The sequence below is a fragment of the Dermochelys coriacea genome, chromosome 1 (genome assembly GCF_009764565.3).
Source record: "Dermochelys coriacea isolate rDerCor1 chromosome 1, rDerCor1.pri.v4, whole genome shotgun sequence".
In the NCBI taxonomy this organism is placed as follows: domain Eukaryota; kingdom Metazoa; phylum Chordata; order Testudines; family Dermochelyidae; genus Dermochelys; species Dermochelys coriacea.
The window spans coordinates 311,630,376-311,646,174 of NC_050068.2; the positions used below are offsets into that span (position 1 = coordinate 311,630,376).

At 44.8% G+C, this 15,799-nt stretch overlaps 1 protein-coding gene and 1 long non-coding RNA gene across 4 annotated transcripts in view; one reads left to right on the top strand and one right to left on the bottom strand.

The window, feature by feature from the left end:
- WASL (WASP like actin nucleation promoting factor) overlaps positions 1-3,177 on the bottom strand; it is an 86,234-nt gene extending 83,057 nt beyond the window's left edge. Inside the window, exon 1 of the mRNA XM_038411514.2 lies at positions 2,755-3,177. Coding sequence (XP_038267442.1) covers positions 2,755-2,874 — 120 coding nt within the window. The 5' untranslated portion in view covers positions 2,875-3,177. The remainder of the gene's footprint in view (positions 1-2,754) is intronic.
- Positions 1,194-13,112, top strand: LOC119859413. 3 transcript variants are annotated; one of them, XR_006275399.1, is made up of 3 exons: positions 1,194-2,017; positions 9,103-9,179; positions 9,255-13,112. It is a non-coding gene; the product is annotated as an uncharacterized LOC119859413 (long non-coding RNA). The 3 variants fall into 3 exon arrangements; XR_006275398.1 differs by lacking the exon at positions 1,194-2,017 and having other exon boundaries at positions 8,524-9,179; positions 9,255-11,707; positions 11,855-13,112; XR_006275397.1 differs by lacking the exon at positions 1,194-2,017 and having other exon boundaries at positions 8,524-9,179; positions 9,255-9,419; positions 10,803-13,112.
- Positions 13,113-15,799: the final 2,687 nt, after the last annotated feature.

The following is a 15,799-nucleotide window of genomic DNA, read 5'->3' on the forward strand; positions in this document are numbered from 1 at the left end:
CAGCCTAAATCCAAGTTATCTCAGATCTCAAGAAGTTAGGTTAACTTGTCATAGTGAGAAATACTTGGTTTGCAGAAAATGGCAAGTGCTCACCAACTAGAAAAGTGAAGAAATACAATGTATGTTACAGAGAAGAAAGCATGCATCAGCACAGCACACAACTTTAAATACTCTGATGTTGAAGCCTGTCAGGTCACCAGTACTCTAGCCTCTGCCTTATGTTTCATCTGTCATATAGATCATAGCACAGCAATTTGAGAGAATGATACAAGAGGCGGAAGCATTAAGGATGATGGTTGTGGAATACTGGATGATCCTAATGCCCCCAGAGCACTACGCTCAAGATATCTGAAGACTCTAATCCAGAAGACTCCCAAGGCAGACTTTAGTTACAGGTCCCTACAACAATAATTAAGGTGATCTAATTGCAAACTGGAGTGTGCTGTGTGGTCAGTAGAGCTAGTTGGGAATTTTTAGATGAAACATTTTTTCATCAGAAAATGCTGATTTGTCAAAACTAAAATTCTGTGGAAATGTATTGCTTTGACAAACTTTTTGTCAAAAATGCCTTGCACATCCAGGATGGAATTTCTGGTCACAACCAGCAAAAAACATGCACACAGAGCCTAAAGGTTAGGGAACTCAATTGGGTGTGGGAAACCCAGGTTCAAGTGCCTGCTCTGCCTAATTTACAGCAGGAGACCCATATTCAAGACTATTATCCCAGGTCAGTGCCCTAACCACTGGACTATTGGCTATTCCAGGGTGGAGTCTGATTTTTTCTACAAAAAAAATTTAGGCCTAGTTTTCATTCTGATACAGAACAAAAACAAATGCTGAAACCTCAATTGTTTTTGCAAAATGTAACTCCTGTTTTCTAGGCAGTCCTACTACTCAGACCATAATAAAAGCATAATCTTTCTTGAATTCCTAAAATGTTCAACCAAATTAAACAACAAGATTCAGAGTATGCCACAAATATGAGTAGAATCTAAGAAAAGATGGGATAAATCCAGTGTTGTTTGGCCATCATGGTTTACAAAATCAACCCAGAAGAGCTGCCATCGGCACTGACATCCTGCGTGCATCCGATGAAGTGAGCTGTAGCTCACGAAAGCTTATGCTCTAATAAATTTGTTAGTCTCTAAGGTGCCACAAGTACTCCTTTTCTTTTTGCGAATACAGACTAACCTTTGTGACTTCTGCTAAGACTTGTGCATGATACACTATTTAAAAATGAGTATTAAATTATAATATAAACCATACATACAATAAAAATATAATATAAATTATAAAAATATTAGGTGCCTATTACTGATGTTCTAGGCACATGACAAACAAAGAACAGCATCGAGTCAATGTACCATACTATGTTGTAGCCTATCAAGGAGTTTTATACCAGATTAACAAGGGCTGATTCTGAAAATCTTCAAAAATTATGAAGAGTATTCCATAGATACGAGTCCTCTTTGGCAAAGATCTGAACAGTAATTTTTCCATTTTTGCAGCCCCAAAGCAGCTTATCCTCTATCTTTAGAATACAAGATGTCATTTAAGAAACCTGAAACTAATGAAGGTGGCTAGGACCAGGTATATGAATGGCTTTTAAAATCTTTTTATTGTGTTTTTGGATGAACGCAGCAATGGAGTTACTGTATCTGCAAGTCTGAATCCATTGTTCAGGCTAACAAATTCATGTGGCCAGACAAGCTAAAAACAAGTTAGACCCAACTCTGCTAACAGTTTTCCTGTAGCTTTCTGAATTCAGCTTTGTCCTACTGCAGGTGCAATCTGGCCAGATTTGTTCAACCTTGTCAACTGATTAAACTTTTCTACCGGATGCTGCAATAGCTCTATTGTTGACTAGCTCTCACACCAAGTCAGAGATTAGCTGCACTGCATACTGGGCAAACCCTCGTCACACATACCCACAGAAGTACTCGGTAGCAGGTAGAGGGAGCGGGGAGGAGGAACTGAGCTGCCCACAGCATTCGGAGACCAGCGGCTGGAAAAGCAGGTCTGAGCAGATCTGCACTACCCAGGCCAGTGAAATGAATACCCCTGCCCCTCTCCCATAATGACATTCCCAGCTCCTCAGCAGCTGAAGTCCCTGAATCTGGCCCAACTCCCGAGTGCTCCAGAACCAGCAGGCGCAGACGCTGGCTCCATTGCGCATGGCAGCATCCCAGGAGCCATGGGGGGGCGGGGGGGAGAGGGCGAGGCCTGGCGGAGAATTTCGGGGAAACAAGCCCTCCGTGCTCTGCTGGGGGAAGCAGAGCAGCGGCGTTTCCTACTTCAAGAGCCCAGGGAGAGGCAAGAAGCGCCCAGCACCTCCGCAGCGCAGCGCAGCGCCCGAGGAGGCGGGTCGCGCAGGGGCGGCGGCGGCGGCCCCTCGCCCCAGCTTCATTCATTCCTCACGCCCCTTCCCCCTGTTCTCCCCGCGGGAGGCAGGAACCCCCCCCCCCCGAGTAGGGCACCGGGCCGCTCTGGACGAGACACCGGGCCGCCCAGGGAGCGCGCTGTCCCGGGGCCCCCTCGGGCCAGCGCCCTGGGACACGGGGGAGCACCTCGGCCGCCTCACCCAAGGGGCCCGGCGAAAGGCCGCGGCAGGGAACTGCCCCCACCCAGCACAGGGAGCCCACCGGGCAGGGCCGGGCCCCTCTCGGGGTGGGTGAACGACCCCGCCCTGCGCTCGGCTCCTCCCCAGGGGCTGCTGCCCCGGGCCGCGCTCTGCCCTCGCCGCCCGGGACTCACCACGCATTTCTTGCCCAGGAAGCCGAAGAGGCTCTCGTTCTCCTGCGGGGTGAGGAGCAGCGAGCCCACGTTGCAGACCCTCCGCGGCGGCGGGGGCTGCTGCTGGCTGCTGCTGCTCATGGCCGGGGCCGGCCCCCGGGGCTCCGCGTTGCTCTCGCCGTCCGCGTCCCCTGGCCCAGCGGCCTCACAGCGCCTGCATCGCGGAGCCTCCTCTCCTCGGGGTGGGGGGGGGGGGCAGCTGGCGGCGCCCGGCAGCCCAGCGACGGGGCGGGCCAGCCCCGGCTCCCGCGGCCCGATCGCCCCCAGCCGCTCGGAGCAGCACTAAACTTCCAACTTCGCCCCGGCTCCCACGGCCGCACAATCCAACATGGCAGCGGGGGCGGGCGAGACCACACGGCACCGGAGCGAGAGGGGAGGCCGGGACTTGCGGCGCCGCCGCCGCCGCCACACGCTGACGGAGCCCGGCCCCGCCTGCAGCGCCTGTGCTGGGCCGCCCCTGGCTGGCTGGGAGCCGGTGCCGCTAGTGAGCGGCGCCGCCCTCACCTTCGCCTTAAATACCTGCCCGCCGCCTGCTCCGACCTGCTCTGCCTGTGCGGCGGGCGGGAGCGGCCGGCCGAGCGGGGCCGGGGCCGGGCTCTTGCTGGGGGGACTAAAGCGCTTGCAGGGATGCCGCTGGGCTGAGTTGGGCGGGGAGCCTGCCGCGTTGCTAATGCCTGGGTGGGTGCACAGATGGTGGGGTAGCCTGGGGTGGAAATGGCGGGGCGAGCCCGGAGTTGTGAGCGGCCTGTGGGGGCCAAGGGATGGGGGGAGCCTGGTTTGTGAATAGGCTGGGGAGCCAGCGATGGGGGCGTGGTGGCAGAAGGTATGGGAGAGGGGACTGGTGGGGCGAATGGCCTGCGGGGGAGGGGGCAAGGGTTGGGGGAGCCTGGGTTGAGAATCACTAGGGGATGAGAGGCTTCAGAGTAGCAGCCGTGTTAGTCTGTATCCTCAAAAAGAAAAGGAGGACTTGTGGCACCTTAGAGACTAACCAATTTATTAGAGCATAAGCTTTCGTGAGCTACAGCTCACTTCATCGGATGCATTTGGTGGAAAAAACAGAGGAGAGATGTGTACACACACACACACAGAGAACATGAAACAATGGGTTTATCATACACACTGTAAGGAGAGTGATCACTTAAGATAAGCCATCACCCACAGCAGGGGGGGGGAAGGAGGAAAACCTTTCATGGTGACAAGCAAGGTAGGCTAATTCCAGCAGTTAACAAGAACATCAGAGGAACAGTGGGGGGTGGGGTGGGAGGGAGAAATACCATGGGGAAATAGTTTTACTTTGTGTAATGACTCATCCATTCCCAGTCTCTATTCAAGCCTAAGATAATTGTATCCAGTTTGCAAATTAATTCCAATTCAGCAGTCTCTCGTTGGAGTCTGTTTTTGAAGCTTTTTTGTTGAAGGATAGTCACTCTTAGGTCTGTAATCGAGTGACCAGAGAGAGTGAAGTGTTCTCCAACTGGTTTTTGAATGTTAACTGGTTTTTGATGAAGAAGCCCTATGTCGTGAATGGCCTGGGGGAAGCCTGGGTTGCAAATGGCCTGGGGATGAGGAAGCCCTGGGTTGTGAATGGCTGGGGGGAGGGGCCAAGGGATGGAGGAACTGGGATTGGGGAGGAGTTAGGGGATGGTAGAACCTGATTGCAAATGGGGGGGGGTGTGTGGAAAGCCTGGTTGCAAATGCCCCCCGGGATGTCAAGGGATAGGGAGGAGCCTGGGTTGCAAACGGCCTGGGAGAGTATGGGGGGTGGGAACCTGGGTTGCTGATGACTTCTGCCACTTCTAATGAAGCTCTGTATTAGGTCTCTGCTATAGAAATAGCCTTATGTTGGTTCTAATCTGCAATGTGACAGTTGCAGGTAACAGGTTTCAGAGTAGCAGCCGTGTTAGTCTGTATTCGCAAAAAGAAAAGGAGTACTTGTGGCACCTTAGAGACTAACAAATTTAGCTGTATAGAGTGGAATATTTTTTCTTAAAAATTTGTTAGTCTCTAAGGTGCCACAAGTACTCCTTTTCTTTTTGCGAATACAGACTAACACGGCTGCTACTCTGAAACCTGTCATTATGCAAGGCACTGAATTTAGCCGTATAGAGTGGAAAATTTGTTAGTCTCTAAGGTGCCACAAGTACTCCTTTTCTTTTTGCAGGTAACATTCACACATAGGTTTGGGGCCTGATTGGGCAACTCTCTCTGAAGTCAACAATTGCTGCGGAAGTTCAGCTTCTCTGTAAATCAAACCCAGGGTGCCTGATTTTGCTCCCACTGATGCCAATAGCATTCACAACAACAACAGCAAAAACCCAACAACTCCAAGGAGCAAGGAAGAGAGATTTGATCCTTAAGTCCCATTAAAATTAACTGGAGTGTGATTGCATCAAGAACTATCCACTAAAAAAAAATCATTGATACATTTTCTTAGTTGTAAACTATTTTCATTATCTATAATTGGTGTATGACTTTTCAAGGAGGTTTAACTTTATGGAGTATTTGAAGGGGTATTGGTTTTGAGTGAAAGGGAGAAAAGGAACATTAGATAGAAGTCAAAAATTTAATTCAAGGTAATTTTGTAGTGACCTGTAACTTAAAAATCCTATGAATTTTTTTCTTTCGATGTAGGAAAATTCTCTTTTCAGCATACATCTGGCAAATTTTCAAGCCAATCTAATTTCCCAAACCAAAGTTGTAGTGTGGGTAAAATAGGATTTTATTGGGAAATGTATACATCCCTAAATGTAGAGAGGCTATTACAATCTATAATAAATCACACTTGTGGAGAGCAGGAAGTAGGATAATGGGATGTTAGACTCTGAAACACAGGCCATTTGAGGCAAAGGAATTTTCCTCTTAGCTAGTGCTAATGGCAGTAGATGCTTTGGGTTCTCTGTGGGCCAGCTATTAGAGATTGTCATAAAACGGATACACAAAGTCAGTAGTTTTATCAATTGGACTTCTTCTCCCTCTTTATTGCAGGGGTGGGGTGTCTTGGTGAGATGGAGGCTTAAGACAACTATAGGCTCACTTTAAACCAATTCACATAGCCCCCAACTGCAAAGGGGAAACAGTCAATCCTCCACTACGGCTTAGATGAAAGCAGGTATCAATGAGAGCCCCTAGTTAAAATTTTCTTGGCTTTTTAAGGGAATATTATGTCAGCTTCCCCCTCTCTGTTGGAGTTTGGCACCTGCCTGGATAATGTTAAATCAACCTTTCCTAATAATTCATTTCTTGCATTAAAAATGAGCTGAGCAGGCTTGGGGGGAAACCACAAAAAAACAAATTTAAGAGAGCCTATCATGGTGTCTGGGAATGTGAGGGAGGCATAGTATTGTGGAAAGTCCTGAGCCTCTGATGTGGAGAGATTGAGATCAATGCATGAGAAGTGCAGATCTCTGGGGGAAGAGAAGATGACCTGGGTCTTGGTTACGGGAAAATAATTTATTTAAAAAGGAAAAACAAATAGCTTAGGCCATGATCCTTCAAAGACTTATTCAATAACTCATAGCTGAAAGCCTGTGCTTTTTCTCTTGCCTGGGTGTAGCATGATAATCCACCATCTGTGCAATCTCCTTCATATAATTTACATTTTGCATGCAAATTAGCTGTAGAGTAAGAGTTGTAATTGGTTGAGTTATCTCTCGTCTCACAATGGCCTAGGACATGGCATGGCATAGATAGATGCCTTGCTGTTGCATGGGTTTAATTGGTAAAGTCAAAATGGCTGAAAACTTAAAAAATGGCCGGCAACAAACCGAGAATCCCAGTGATGTTTGAACCTGGTGATGTTCTGAACAAAAAGAGCCCTCAGCCCTGCTCATTTCCTTCACTTCTCACTGACTGCACAGACATTCTAGGCTTCAGAGCGATGCAGACAGGTGATGATCCTGGAATTTTATTATAGAGATACTGCAGTTCCTCATCCCTCTTCTGTGTAAGCTTATGCACCCTTTGGACACGTGCTGAGAGAAACATTTTAGTGGAAGCCCCTTATTAGAACGTTGGCAGCATTACATTGACTGAAAATATACACAGATGATAAGACATGGAAATACTTTACAAGCTACGGAAGCTTTTTTTGTCTTACAAATAGTGCACTGTTTTGTAGCCAATAGCTACTGTAGATAAATTCATAAACCTGGCTTTATTGCTGGTCAGACCACGTACTGGAAATTTGACAAACCTCCGGCCATTAAAACCTGGGCAGATTCATCTTTTGTATTGTCCCTTGTTCACCCTGACTGTTGTCACATTTTCCCCACTTCCTATTGACTGTTCCTCACTTCCTGTATTTCCTCCATCCACTCTCACACCCGAGAGTCCTGGTGCTACTGGCGTTATTTCTTCCCCTGTCCAGCAATCATTCCGAACTGTCATAGATCCTTCAAATTCTGATATTCCACTTCTGTTATTATAGGGTCCTCATCCAAAGGATCTTGCTTACTGTTTTAATTGTAGTAGGTAGGTGGGGGGAAATTACTATCATTGTGTGAATCCCATTATTTATGCAAAACGCTCTTCTGTTCCTGCAGCATTGTCATAGTAGTGGGATAGAAAATATCAATAATTGGCCAGGGAATCACTTTTTTGTCTCTTGTGATGGCATTTGCAGCACCAACAACAAAGAGCTGCTGTTCCCCAGTCCCAAATAAATCTCCTCCTGCTAAGTCACCAACCAGAATTATGAGCTACTGTTTTAAGAGGTTGCAAGGCTCCTGAGAAAAGCTCTTAGGGGGATTGCTGTTCTATATATTGCCCAGATGGGCTTCTGAACCTTTGGGTTTTTTTCCTGAAAAGCTCTATTCCTGTTTCTTCTGGGTTTTGTTCTGGATTTCTCCCTTGTCCTCTTAAGATTCAAGCTGAGTGGGTCTCTGGTGACAGTGACTACAACTCTGTCACTATTTGTGGGGAACTGGTGGCTGTTCTTAGAGTCATGCAAATGTATTTGTTTTTTGAACCTACTTATAAAAGTGCCCATCACAACACCATGACATACGTTCTTCAATATGAGCAAGTTCAATTATTTTTGTGGCCTATTTTATAAATGTGAAATTTTAGTAATTTTTTTATTTCTTGTTAGAGGACTTACTTTTGTAAACAAAACGTATCTATTAATATCTTGATTGTGGTAAGGTAGCGCTTGATTTAGTAAAGCATTTGACACAGTCCCACATAACATTCTCATAGGCAAATTGGGAAATATGGTGTGGATGACATTACTATAAGGTGGGTGCACAACTGGTTGAAAGACTGTACTCAAAGAATAGTTAGCAATGGTTTACTGACAAACTGGAAGGGTGTATCTAGTGGGGGTTCATCAGGAATCAACTCTATATCCTAAGTTCCCTGTAAGCCTATTAAGCACCGTGCAGGCACTCAGGGAACCTGCCTTTCTCCTGACCTGTTGTGGCTGGGAGAAAGGCACCCCTCCTCTGGCCCCAGCCTAGCCTGGCTCCCTGCCCAAACCCAGCCCCTGCCCCGACCTGATGGGGGAAGGGTGCCTATCCTGCTGCCCTGTGCCCCCACCTCCCCTTAGAGCTGCCACAGCAGGGAGAGGCACCTCTCCCCTCAGCCCAGCTGCTGCTGTGAGGAGAGAGAGCTGGGGGGAGTCCTCTCTCCCTGCCGTAGCCCCAGGGCAGCCTGCACCCCAAACTCCTCATCCACCCCTACCCCAGAGCCTGCACCCCCAGTCGGAGCCTTAACTCCCACCCCAACCCAACCCTCTTCCCCAACCCTGAGCCCCTTCCCACACTCCAAACCCCTTGGCCCCACCACCACCACATGAATTTTGTTATGTGCACCGATATGGAGGTCACACATCACCTCCATATTGGTGCACTTAACAAAATTCGTTCCTCACATGTGTGGGAAAAATTAGAGGGAACACTGCTTATATCCAGTTGTTAAACTGAAACTCAGAGTAAGTACGCCAGCTACAATTCTGGTTTCAGCAGCAGGCTGTTTTCACCCCTCAGGATCTATCACCTGGGGTTAGATAGAAGTTGGTATGCCTCCCACCTCCCTTGTGTGGTATAGTGGACAAGAGAGAGGATTTTTCCAAAACAACAACAACAGATTTATTTAAGGAAAGTAACAACAGGAACAGAAAAAAAATCATGAACCATAACCAAACAAGTGAGTTGTGGTTTAACAGAGGCGAGTATAAAACTCGGGCCTGAACTAACCAAAACCTTTGCAATAACTAAACAAAAGAGAACAAAAGAATACCCCAAGATACTTTGCTGTCTCTAGGTTTTATTAACCAACAGGAATGAGGTTAAGATGCATTTGTCTTCACAGGTGATCCACGGGTTCATGGGATGTGGAAGCTGAAGTAGTGGGACCCGAAGGTGAGAGCCCTCAGACTAGTCCCAAAAGTAAGATGTTGGAACTCAGGAACACGATGTTTAAGGTAAGTGACTAGATGTTAATAGTCTTTAATGTCTTTACAGCTGCTGGTGATCTTGATCCAAATTGCCTGGTCTGGTGTCTTGATCCAAAGACCGCACAAAAAAGATTGCACCTTGACTGTCTCTATAACGGACATCCCCCAAGCAATGGTTGCTGAGAGTAATTTAATTTAATTTTTTTTAACGCGCACTCAACAAAGTTCTAAGGTAAGTAGCTCTACAGGAGCCAGTTGGAACTAAGTAGGACAAGAAGTAATGGGCTTAATTTGCAGCAAGGAAGATTTAGGTTAGATATTAGGAAAAAAACATTCTAACTAAAAGGGTAGTTAAGATCTGGAATAGTCTTCCAAGAAGTATCCTCATCATTGGAAGTTTTTGAGAAAAACTTGGACAAACACCTGTCAGGGATGGTCTAGGTTTACTTGGTCCTGTCACAGTGCAGAGGGCTGGATTTGATGATTTCTCAAGATCCATTCCAGCCCTATATTTATATGATCTATGAATTCTGGTTATTAATTTCCACAAAATCTTTTATGACTTGTCATTGGTTGTGAATTAAATGTCATAATTAATCTGAAATTATAAATAAAATTAAAGAAAACATACAAAGAGAATAGAGATGGAGAAGCCTATTTAATATTAAAATCAGTCTCCCTGCATTGCATTGTCTCATAGATAGGGCCCTACCAAATTCACACCATGAAAAACACATCACAGATCACAAAATCTGGTCTCCCCCATGAAATCTGGTCTTTTGCATACTTTTACTCTATCCTATAAAAGTACCCTATACTATAGAGTAAAAATATACAAAAGTACACAGCATTTCTAACACTGGGGATTCCAACCCAAAAGGGATTCATAAGGCTATTGTGGGGAGGCAGGGTCATAGTATTGCCACCCTTACTTTTGGGCTGCTGCTAGCAGTAGTGCTGCTTTCAGAGCTGGGCAGCCGGCCAGTGGCCACTGCTCTCCGGCCACCTAGCTCTGAAGGCACAGAAGTAAAGATGGCAATATCGTGACCCGTCTACAATAGCCTTGCAACTCCTGTTTGGGTCAGCACCCCCAGTTTGAGAAACATGGACTCTTAAGGGCTTTACATGTTTATATTTTGCTGTTGTAAAATACACATTAATGTTCGTTACAACAATGTGAAATTTAAGATTTAAATATCTGAAACCGTGAAACTGAAGATTTTTAAAATGCTATTACTGTGAAATTTACAAAAATAGTGAATTTGGTAGAGACCTACTCAGAGAATATTTTAAATGCTTTGTCAAGTCTAGTTTTAAATGCCCAAAGTGACTTCCATTACATCCCGTTGGAAACTCATTGAGGATTTTTTTTTTATTCAGCCAAATTTCCCTTCACTTCATTTTTTCCCATTGATAAAGTGAACTTTATCAAAATGTGGTAAAGCCCTACATGGCAGTGTAATTTTTTTAAAACAGGAGTTCAAGGTAACTGCTACATGTGGCAGAGAAATGTTTTTTAATTTTTCCAGCAGACCAAGAGATAAGTGATTTGGCCACAAGAACAAATAAAATCAAAGGCCAGTGCAGATCTTAATATAAATGTCTTTTTGCTCAGATCTCACATTTTCAGACCTCAGAGAAGATAGAATCTAAGTGACACAACATATGAAGAGCAAGATCATCATAGTTGCTGCCACATAAATATAATTGGTGGAGACCTGAATTGAGAATGTATGATTATTGTAGCCACATTGAAAGAGGACATGAATGGTATAGTAAAAAAATGGGAGAGTGTAAGGGGGACCATGTTTCCCTCATCGTCCTTGTGGAGGATGTTACTCCATTTCCTCCAAAACCACTTGTGGTAACCAAGAAAAAACTCCAGTTGTGGTTGAAGATGCGGTTTGAGCTGTGACAACAAACACTTCTCTTTTTAAGAAAACAACATTTCCCCCCCCCCCCCCAAGAGAGAATTTGTCTGACAGAGCTAGTTGTTCAAATGGCTATTGAATCAATGAGGAATAGATGTGTATATAGTTATTTTACTGTCAGGAGATTAATTCATTCACTCACTCATTTACTCTCTGGGTACTGAACCTTTAAATATATGAGGAAATGCTAGCTTGTTGCAGAAGCAACTCTGAAGTATCTACTATTTTATTGTTCAGTTCAGATATAATCACTGTATTCTTTTTCCCATGGAGACTTTATTCTTTCTTTCTTTCTTTCTTTGAAATAAAAGTTGATAGATTGTGGTATGCAGGTTTCACTCTTAACTGAATTTATGCCAGAGAAACTTCTGTCACAGAAAGACATGAAACAACCATACAGCCTTAACAGAGGTGCTAATTATGTTTTATTTTAATTAGTCAGTAAAGCCACTGATAATTCTCTGAGAGTCCTGGACTGGGTTACTGTTAGCAGGAAGCATCTCTTTTTGAACATTGACAGATCTGCAGACCACATGGAAGTGCACCCTAGCCACCAGAGTATCCCGACTGAAGTCTGAGACTCAGTGTGGTAGGACAATAGGGTTTTTCATTACCTTTCATTAACACTGCTGGGGTGCCAGCTAGAGCTGTGTTTTAATTGTGCCTGCTGTTCATTTCTTCCTGCTTACTGTATCTTTTTCTATATACTTTTAAACCTTGATCTGTTTATTTTCAGATAAAGAAGGAGGAATTTCCATGTTTGTACCCCTTCCAGTTTGCTCAGCAGAAGACAGCACCAACTTAGTTTTAGCTATAGAGCCAGAAGATTTCACTGACTTGGAATGTACTAGGGAAGAATAAACCTAGTGGTGATACTGATTTGACCCTAGAATCACTAAGGGGCAAATCCAGTCCACTTCTCCATAGCCAAGGAGAGTCCATGTGCAGTCCCTGAGTGGCATGGAGCCTTCTCCTGCATGAGCCCCCTGTTCAATGATAAGGAGAGGCCAGAAAATCTGGTGTTACAAGGAACCTCCTATCTCTGTTCCTACACCCTTCCTGCATAGAAGCTGCACAAGTGTCCTGGCCATTGGGCTGCAGTAACCTTTGTGGAGCAATTCAACAACCACTCTACAGAGTGGAGGGAAGTATTTTTCTTTCCTGCCCCACCAAACATCAGCACACCACCACAGGATTTTTTGGACAGTTGGCGTATTGTTTGCATTTTGTGCTTATTTTGTTTAGTTGGTTCATACCTTGGTGGAAGTGTGATTTCTGATTTTAAACCTGGAAACAATCAATAACGATGTGTTTGATTGTATATATTTATTTTGATTTATATTCACATCTGTGAAAAAGGGAACCTATTCCTGTCTATAAGGTTGACAATTCTTAAATAATACAGAAATGAAGAAGACCATCCTGTAAATCCCTTTTCATCCTCTAATCAGCATATTTACAGTAACCAACAACCCCACAGCAAAACTTTGGCATATTGCCATTTAATTTCCTAGATAGGCCTCACAATCCCTCAAACTGATTGTCATACCGTCTGGAGTGGCTCATGACTGGGAGTCCCTACCTCAGGGCAGTCTGTCCGAAGAGGAGAGACACCCCAAGCTGGTGATGTGTTCTATAATTAGATTTCACCAAGCCAGTAACAAATATGAACTCCTTGATCAAGATAACAGGCTTACCATGGAGTTACAGACAGTCCCCTCTGGTCTATCTTGCCACCCAGACAATCTGGACTTAGTGATAAATGGTCACTTTCACAAAAAAAACCTCACAAATTTTAGGTTGCATCCAGTTCCATGAGACCAGGCACTTACCACAGATCAACTGGTACCCTAGATCTTACACAACAGACAATACTTATAGCCAATCCTGTGTGACAAAGTTCCTGCTCTGCCTTGGTGGGTCTTGCGCTTATTGGCAGATTTGCTCGCCTTGGAGCTTCACGGCAGCCCTCAGCTTGGCCGTTTTTCTGAACTCACGGTCCAGGTCGACTCCTCCTGTGTCTGACCAGGAGTTGGGAAGATTTGTGGGGAACCCGGGCCCGCCCTCTACTCCGGGTTCCAGCCCAGGGCCCTGTGGAATGCAGCTGTCTAGAGTGCCTCCTGGAACAGCTGTGCGACAGCTACAACTCCCTGGGCTACTTCCCCATGGCCTCCTCCCAACACCTTCTTTATCCTCACCCCCGGACCTTCCTCCTGGTGTCTGATAATGCTTGTACTCCTCAGTCCTCCAACAGTCCGCTTGCTTACTCTCAGCTCCTAGTGCCTCATGCTCCCAGCTCCTCACACGCACACCACAAACTGAAGTGAACTCCTTTTTAAACCCAGGTGCTCTGATTAGTCTTCCGTAATTGATTCTAGCAGCTTCTTGATTGGCTGCAGGTGTTCTAATCAGCCTGTCTTAATTGTCTCCAGAAGGTTCCTGATTGTTCTGGGACCTTTCCTGTTACCTTACCCAGGGAAAAGGGACCTACTTAACCTGGGGCTAATATATCTGCCTTCTATTACTCTCCTATAGCCATCTGGCCCAACCCTGTCACACCTGTAATAAACTATCTAAAGGTTTATTAACCAGGAAAAAGAAATGAGAGTTATTTAGAGGTTGAAGCAAGCAAACTTACATACACAAATGAGTTCTCAATCCTAAGAGTGACAGAATTATAGTGGTAAAGAGTCCTGTGGCACCTTATAGACTAACAGACATATTGGAGCATAAGCTTTCATGGGTGTATACCCACTTCGTCAGATGCATGTCATAGAATTGTAGTGTTCTGTCAATTCAATTCATAGTGGACCTAGGGGTAACTCCTGAGGCACTCTGCCTCAGTTTAAAGTCTCTAGTCATGTCAGTGTGAAAACAGTCAAGAGAGATGGAAAATTTTCCTGCAATTTTGTTTTATTTCCTTTATTCAGCTTCCAAGTCCCCAAAATAAGCTTCCTTGCACATAGCATTTCCAAGGTGCATTAACCAGTTGTTTGTATTGTGACATTCCTTCATGGCCCATCTGATTTTGATAGTCCTTCTGGATGGGCAAGGGAGGGATGGAGATGGGGACGATTCCCATGCTGGGTTCACAAATTCAGAGCAAATATTTTCAAAGTTATAAAGCAAAACTTGCATACTTATTGCAAAGGCCCTAGCAAATTCATGGCCATGAAAAATGTGTCATGAACCATGAAATCTAGAATCCACCGTGAAATCTGATCTTTTTGCACTTTCACTCTATACCATAGAAATTTCGTAGGGGAGACTCTTCTTACTCTAACTGGGGGTCCTGACACAAAAGGGGGTTAAGGGGGGGGTGGTTGCAAGGTTATTTTAGGGGAGTTGTGATATTGCCACCCTTACTTCTGCGCTGCCTTCAGTGCTCGGTGGCCAGAAAGTGACAGCTGCTGGCCGAGGGCCCAGCTCTGCAGGCAGCATCACAGAAGTAAGAGTCGTAATACCATACCATGCCATCCTTACTGCTGGTGATGGCACTACCTTCAGAGCTGGGCTCCTGGCCAGCAGCTGCCACTATTCGGCTACCCAGTTCTGAAGGCAGCGCTACCTTCAGCAGCAGAGAAGTAAGGGTGGCAATATCATGACCCCCTCCAATAATTTTGTGCCCCCCACTTCCCCTGTGAAATTTCATATTTAAATATCTGAAATAATGGAATTTATTATTTTTAAAATTCTAGGACTGTGAAATTGACCAAAATGGACTGTGAATTTTATAGGGCCCTACTTATTGCATAGAGTACTGACATTGCAAGTGAGATTAGTGCATGCAGCAATTTACTAGCATTTCATAGAGTCTAAACACAAAATACATCCTTATAAGACTAATACCTGTTTTGAGCAAAACTAACAAGTGAACTGGTTTGCTCTCTAGCTATGAGTTTGCTAGTTCTTAGCTAATGCGTGCCATCTTGGCAAGAGCTGGTACCTGGTTTGCCAGTGTCACACTAATATTAAAAAAGATTTCATTAACAACTAAAAGCTCCCACTGGATTTGAAATGTGGATTCTCTTTTGTAATGTCACCAACCTCCTCACCCCAACCTGCCTCTTTCTTAACCAGGAAGGAACATGCTGGGGGAGAGGGTAGTATAATCTTCATGTTCATTCAAACTTCAGCCCTTCTGCTGAGACTAATAAGTATGATGTGCAAACTGTCCATTAAGGACTGATTCAATATCACAAGTTAATTCACATAGGCCTCTGAACAGCTGTCAAATGGTAATGACGGTCAGTCAGTAAGTATCACCCCCTGGGTTGGATCCTCATAGTTGACTTGGTGGGTATCATTCATTACAATAACTATAATTCTTGTTAATGTTTATCTTAAGAAAAATGGAAGTTTTCAGCCCTGAATGTGACATAAGTTCACCTGAACTGTTGATAAAATATCAAAAAAATAAATAAGTATTATTTAGCTCAAACATTTTTGTAAGGGTTTTTAATAACCGTCTAATATGGCCAGATTTGCATTAACTTCTGTGCTGTATTTTCCAAGAGACTGGATAAAATGTTCACATCCATATTTAGGAGAGAAAATTTGCCTATAGAACATATAGTTTCCTGTGTCTTTGTAGAAAAAAGAGAATATGTTTAACAAATATGGCAGCTTGTCATCTGTGGAAAAAGAAAAAGTAAACACAATATCTACCTTGAAAAGAGAA